Below are 6,428 nucleotides of genomic sequence, written 5' to 3'. Positions count from 1 at the left end.
ACATTTTCAAGGTAAATTTTCAAAAATTTTTGAAGGAGGACTCCCGAACATTTTGCTGCAGTGGTGTATCTAGGGGGGAGGGGGCTCAAGACTGGTGACCCTCCCCACAAAATGCTGAGTAGATGTTTTTTTTTAAAAATGTTATTTATTATTGAAGAGAAGAAAAGATCTCATTTTGGGATAACGCAGTTATTTTACGGAAACAAAAGAATGTTGGGGGAAAATCTTAATTTCTTTCAAAAAGAAATATTGACATTTAAATTTTTCAACAGTTTCAGATTATTGGCGGCGAATTGGATCACTCATGTGTTTAAGACTTTAATTTTGGAAAATATTCGAACAAGGACCTCCGACCACCTTTCTTAGTTGGTCGGTTATTTTGATTTTGAAATCCACTATTTCGAAATATTTAAGTGGGAGAATCCTTTTTTTTTTTTTTAATACCATGGAGTACTGCAGAAGAACTTCATTTTTAGGACTTCAATTTCGAAAATTTTCCAGGGTGAGAGCTCCAGAACACCCCGTCCGGTAACAGAATCAAAAATTGTCCTCCGTAGTATTTTTGAAACTTCAGTTATGAAAAGTTAAAGAGGTAGCGTGGGCGAGGTGAGGGGGGTACGTATTTCTATCTGCTTTTCAAAAAATCGATTGGAGACAGTCTATGAGTCTCATTCCTAACCCAAACTATAAATATGGACTATAATCACATTTATAAGACTAAAATTTCTAAAAATATCCTTGGAGCAACACGTACCTTTCTTGCCCCTAAAATATCACCAAGAATTGCAAAACTGCGTTTTCAAAACTACTATTTCAAATTTTTTCTGGGGCGTGAATCCCATTCCAAACCAGTAGCTGGATTCACCCGTTGCTTCTAATATCGACTTTCGTTTAAGAGTTTTTCTGCAGTTTGAAATGTTAAGAATTGCCCATCCCCTAATCTTACTAAATATGGTTTACATCGCGTTTTTTAGACTTAAAAGTGTGTCCTGTCCTAAAATTATTTATGATTTCGCCACTGCCTTGTTATTCCGGGTATACCACCCGCCCCAGATCTCTGTTATTGTTGCACCCCCAAATATTTCGGCCTAAATCCGTCTATGAATGAAGCGAATACTCGTTAGTCTCAACTCGAGATCTTTATTCAGAACCACGAATGAACGTTACATCTCCTTACATACAACTTGAGAAAGTGCTGGAACTTTCCAGACTTGGAAAGATACAGAAATTAATAGAAGATTCGAGAAAATACGGGAAACAGTAGAAACGAAATTTTAGTAAAATTCACTTTGTCCTAGTCGGGATTTGAACCCGGGTCGCTCGTGTGGGAGGCGAGAATTCCACCACTGAGCCACCGTTATCCACGGATGAAAAGTGCGAACTTCGCTACAATATCATTTTAATCATTTAATAGGGAAATTGCATAAAATTTACTGCTTTTTTGCCCATAACTTTTTTTTTAAAGAACAAATATGGTCAAACAATGTAATGGTACCTAAGTTGAGCCATTCCCTATCCATTAAAAAAAGAATCATCAAAATCGGTTCACTAGGTGAGACGCTATGAGTGGACAAACAAAAAAAAAAAAAAAAAAAAAAAAAAACATACATACGGTATGAATTGATAACCGCCTCCTTTTTGAAGTCGGTTAAAAGTTACCAATAATGGAAAAATGACATTGAATTGAAGTAAAAGGAAGTCATGTGAGACACACATCAGCTCGTTTGTTTTTCAAAACCATTCTTCAAACAAATGTATGTAACGTAAACACACCAGTGGTAGTCAGTGTTTCAGTAGTGGCCACTTCAAAGGTTACTTTTATACTTTGAAGAAATAAATGAACAATGATGATTTAATTAATGTATTGGTACTTAGTGTAACTATCATATTGAATCAATTTTATTCATCATTTTTTTAAATTTAAAGTAAGTAATGTAAATTCTTCGGATGGGAGAATGTCAAATGACCACTACTGAAATTTTCAGATTTTGGAGTGGTCACTTATGGACCAAATTTGAAGTTTGGGAAAAAAATGGATAAAAAATTGAACAAATTGAAATTCTGGCATTTTTAAGAAATGGGACGATTGAGGAAGAGTTGGATTTCAATTTGCGCCTTGAGGTTCAAGAAAGGTAATTAATATTGTAGACCCACAGTTTAAAAATTTACTTCACTGTGGCCACTACTAGTGCGTTTTAAATCTTGAAATGGACACTACTGGTGTTTACCTTACACAGTGTGATCTGAAAATAACCAAATCGTTTAGTAATAGAATAAAATAAGTGAGGTGTAATATATTTTAAAGCTAATATTTATTCAAAATACGATCCATTTAACTCAATACAGGGTCATTCTCCAGAAAATGTAGCTTTTGAACGCAAATATTTTTCTCAATTTCAAAACTTTTTTTTTTTTTTTTTTTCATTCTTAAATGAAAGTGTTACCCATTAGAAATAACCATAAACAATGGTCCAGCTAAATTCCAATTATTTTACTCATAAATGAAAAAATAATAATAATAATAATAATGCCTTGCTGAAATACTGGCAATTTATAATTTTGGTAGACTGTTTAAAATTGATGTATTTCCCCTCCATCATTTATTCTCGCCTCAAAAATAATGACATTGATAAGGTCTGTCATGGAGGTGAGGAATTTTCCATTAATATTGGGCTAATGAATACATTTTTCAGGGAATTTTTTTTTTTCTTCGTTGCTTCAGTCTGCACTCGTTAAGCATATGAAAACATGTTCACTTCTTTTTTTTTTTACTTTAATTTACATATCTGAAGTTCAAGTACACGGATGTGAGAAGTCACAATAACCACACTTAGTTTTTAAAGCAAAATCTATCTTCTTGTTTTACGACAAAAATATCACAACTTCTTTATGGCTGAAAATAAACAAGGGGGCTCCCTTGTATCATGGAAAGTAAAATTTAACGTCATTACAGCAACGTGTTAATGAGGAATGGCATTTTGGGTTTAGGTAACGAAGGTGAGAATTTATTATGTGACATGACTCCTTATCCTACTAAAATGAACTAAAACACAATATTAAAAAAATAAATATACTTAAACAATTAATTTTTGAGATACTTGTGAAAGGAATAATAAATAAGTATATACTTTTAATTAAACAAGTTATTAAGCAACATAAACAGTCACACGAGGGGTTTGACATGCCACGTACGTGAGAATTCGCATGCTGTGAACTAAATCTTCTATACATATAATAAAATAAGATGTTTGTGTGTGTGTGTGTGTGGCGCGCATCCCGGGAAAACGGTAAGGCCTAGAAAGATGAAATTTGGTATACTGTTGCAGTTTTTGCTGAAAGATGTGCACCTCGGGCTACGATTTTTGATATTTTTAATAGAAAAAAAGTTATTTAATGTTTTATGCGTTTTTTTGCACTTTTCACCTCACAGACCCCGAACCAATCGCACCACACAAATATTTTTTGTACTATGGTGTAAATTTAATTTTAAATATGATGAAGGAAAAATTTTTGAAGATGGAGCAATTTTTGTATTTTTTATAAATTTTTGAAAAAACTTTTATTTTGCATTTTTTTCTGGGTTTAGTTTTTTTCGAAACTCATCCTGCAAAAAGTATTGAGCCCTCAATTCCAAAATTTTAGTTAATAATAGTAAAAACATTCCACCCCCTTCAGAAGAAAAAAGTTTTTAAAATACGCAAAAGTTTTTTTTTTTTTTTTTACAGTTTTTTAAATGCAGAACACGACGCGATCTGTAAGCATTGCCGGCCGAGTTCCGCACTTCCTCATCACGTGACCTAACTGATATCGTTTGCTTTCTCTTCACTTTTTTTTTTTAACGTTCAGAGATTTCTCCCAGATCTTTATTTTTCTAACTTTTTTTTTTCTGGACTGTTTGCTATATTTATTTTTGGTCAAATATTTTTGCGCATTTTAATTCAATAAAAGCGGTGATTTTTTTAAACTTTTGCAAGCGCTGCTTTTTGGACACTACAGGTAACATAGAGCCTTTTTTTTGCGTGTAATTTTAAGTAAATAAATAAAGCCCGCGGTTTTTTGCATGATTTTTGTAGGGACTGGTGGTTATGTTTGGTAGATAGAGAGATGATAATTAAGTGGGCAAAAAATGTTTTTTTTTTATATATAAAAAGGATTGTTAATTACTATCAGAGGTAGATAGAGAGAAAGAAAGGTGGACAAATATAGAGGTGGATACAGTAAATCGACAGTAAGAAATAGAGGAACTTCAACGGGTGATCAATAGCCCCCCACCCCCCCACACACACCATGACTTTGAAAAAACAATGCTTTCACATAAAAGTGGAAATGCTTTTTGTTATTTTCCGACAAAAGATGCATGAAGAGTATGCCTTTTGTGCCTTCCCTCCCCCTCCCTGAAAAATATTCCAAAGGACATAACGGGAGATCTAGAAAATACTTTCTTCAACACAAAATTTTATTAAGCGGCCGCCGATGGCGGCAACCCTTGCGTAAAAAGGCAAATGTTAATATTGATGTATAGAGAAAAAGATTGATTAACACCATCGACAATTTTTTTTAAGCAGCCGCCGAAGAAGTCAACATTGGCGTAAAAAGCGAATGATAATATTGTTATATAGAGAAAAACATTGATTAATGTTTGTCTGATACATCTTAACGATCTGAATCTAAATTTCAACTAAAACATTAAAGTTAATATTTAAAAATAAATATTTTTTACCCAAAATTTTGGATACTCGTTACATTTTTACAATAACTCGAAAAGTTTTTGGCGTATAGTAATAAATAAGGTATCAAATTGTTCAGAATTAAACTGTGCATAACATATATTTTTTCCAGAAAATCGAAAATTTTGAAGTTTAAAGGTCCTTAGACCCCTTAAAAACCCCACGTTTCGTGGCCACTACCTTTGCCCCTCTTTTTCAGATTTCACACTTTAGTGGAAATATGAATATTCATTAATGGCTAATTGTATTTTCCGCGGATTATTTTAATCGAACTTTTTCGTTAGTTAGTGGCTTGTTTTTTCTTTCACGAGTTATTTTACATTTAATGGCTTAGTTTGATTTCTTGGTGGATTAATTTTCGTTTAATGGAAATTTTAATCTTGTAAAAATGCTTGTTTTGCTTAAAAATTCATTAAAAAAGACAAAGTAAAGTATGGTATCGCCAAACAAGTAGTATCTTTGCATTAACAATGGCGGCAGTGAATGAAATGAAAAATAATCCCTAAATACGGGAAATCAGAAAAGTACCAAACAACGATGAAATTAAAATTCAGTGACCTATCCTGCTTAGTAAACAGTCAGGAAATCGGTTTTTAATGGCAATGACTATAAAACGGTGATCGAAACTTTAAGGAGGTTTAGAGTATTGCAATAAATCCTTTTACTCGTTTTGGTTCGGAAGGTGTGAAGATTTCCGATGTTCTTCGAAATCATTCCAAATTTTCTGGCGATAGAAATTTCAATTTGGTTCTTAAATAGACTGGTATACGGTCTGGAAATCTGTTTCCTCTAACAACTGTTATAGTTGGCAAACGAAAGTTTAGCGAGATTCCGAATGTCGCCAACGACATTCACAAGTGAATGTCTCTAAATATGTATAATTTATAGTAATATATTACTATTAGAACAAAGAGATGAAAATAGTTGACCAAGAACAAGCATTATATAATCTTTGTTGTAAGAATAAGAGCTACAATCAGACCATATAGTCCCAGAACTTCTGCGAAGATGAGGATGAGTAAGAAACCTACATAAATACTGGATTCTTGAGCTACAGCTCTCACTCCTGCTTCTCCAGCAATACCAAGTGCATATCCAGCTCCAAGGCCTGTTACGCCGACTGTTAAACCAGATCCGAGATGGAGAAATCCAGTGTACATCGTATATCCTTCAACCGAAGGTTTAATGCCATCGATGATCAAAATTGAAGCAATGAGCCCATAAATAGCAATGATGCTGCTCATTACCACGGGAATCAGTGTTTTCATTATTACATGTGGGGCTATTACCGTGGCAGCTGAAATTGCTGATCCTGCTTTCCAAGTGCCATATGCGGCACCAAAAGCACTTAAGATCATTCCTGCAGAGGCTCCAAAAACACCAAAAAAGGGTCCGTAAATGGCGTCTTTCTTATCCATCAAAGTCAAGTTTAGAAAAGCGCAAAAGAAAATGGCTAAAACCAAGCAGAAAATTACTCGACGTTAAATCCCGGTTATCACAGATTTGCCATTTCAACTGCGCTTGCGTGCGGACAGTAATTAATTTTAGCAAGATTTTGTCAGCTAGCATTTTAAATTTGTTAATAAATATGAGATGGCAACAGATAAAAATTAGAAATCACAAAGCTTTCTCTGATTTAGTTTTTAGGCCCCGGTAAAGATTGACTTTTGCGTCTTAATAATTAATGGATTCTGATTTTTC

The 6,428-nt window shown here is 33.6% G+C and overlaps 1 protein-coding gene across 1 annotated transcript; it reads right to left on the bottom strand.

Annotated features, from left to right (window-relative positions):
- Positions 1-5,668: 5,668 nt before the first annotated feature.
- On the bottom strand, positions 5,669-6,148 carry LOC129225947 (V-type proton ATPase 16 kDa proteolipid subunit c-like). The gene has a single exon (XM_054860543.1). The coding sequence runs from the start codon at positions 6,143-6,145 to the stop codon at positions 5,669-5,671; it is 477 nt and encodes a 158-aa protein (XP_054716518.1). The 5' UTR covers positions 6,146-6,148.
- Between the last annotated feature and the right edge of the window lie 280 nt (positions 6,149-6,428).

This window comes from Uloborus diversus, chromosome 1 (genome assembly GCF_026930045.1).
Source record: "Uloborus diversus isolate 005 chromosome 1, Udiv.v.3.1, whole genome shotgun sequence".
Lineage (NCBI taxonomy): Eukaryota > Metazoa > Arthropoda > Arachnida > Araneae > Uloboridae > Uloborus > Uloborus diversus.
This window is presented reverse-complemented; position numbering and strand designations above follow the sequence as displayed.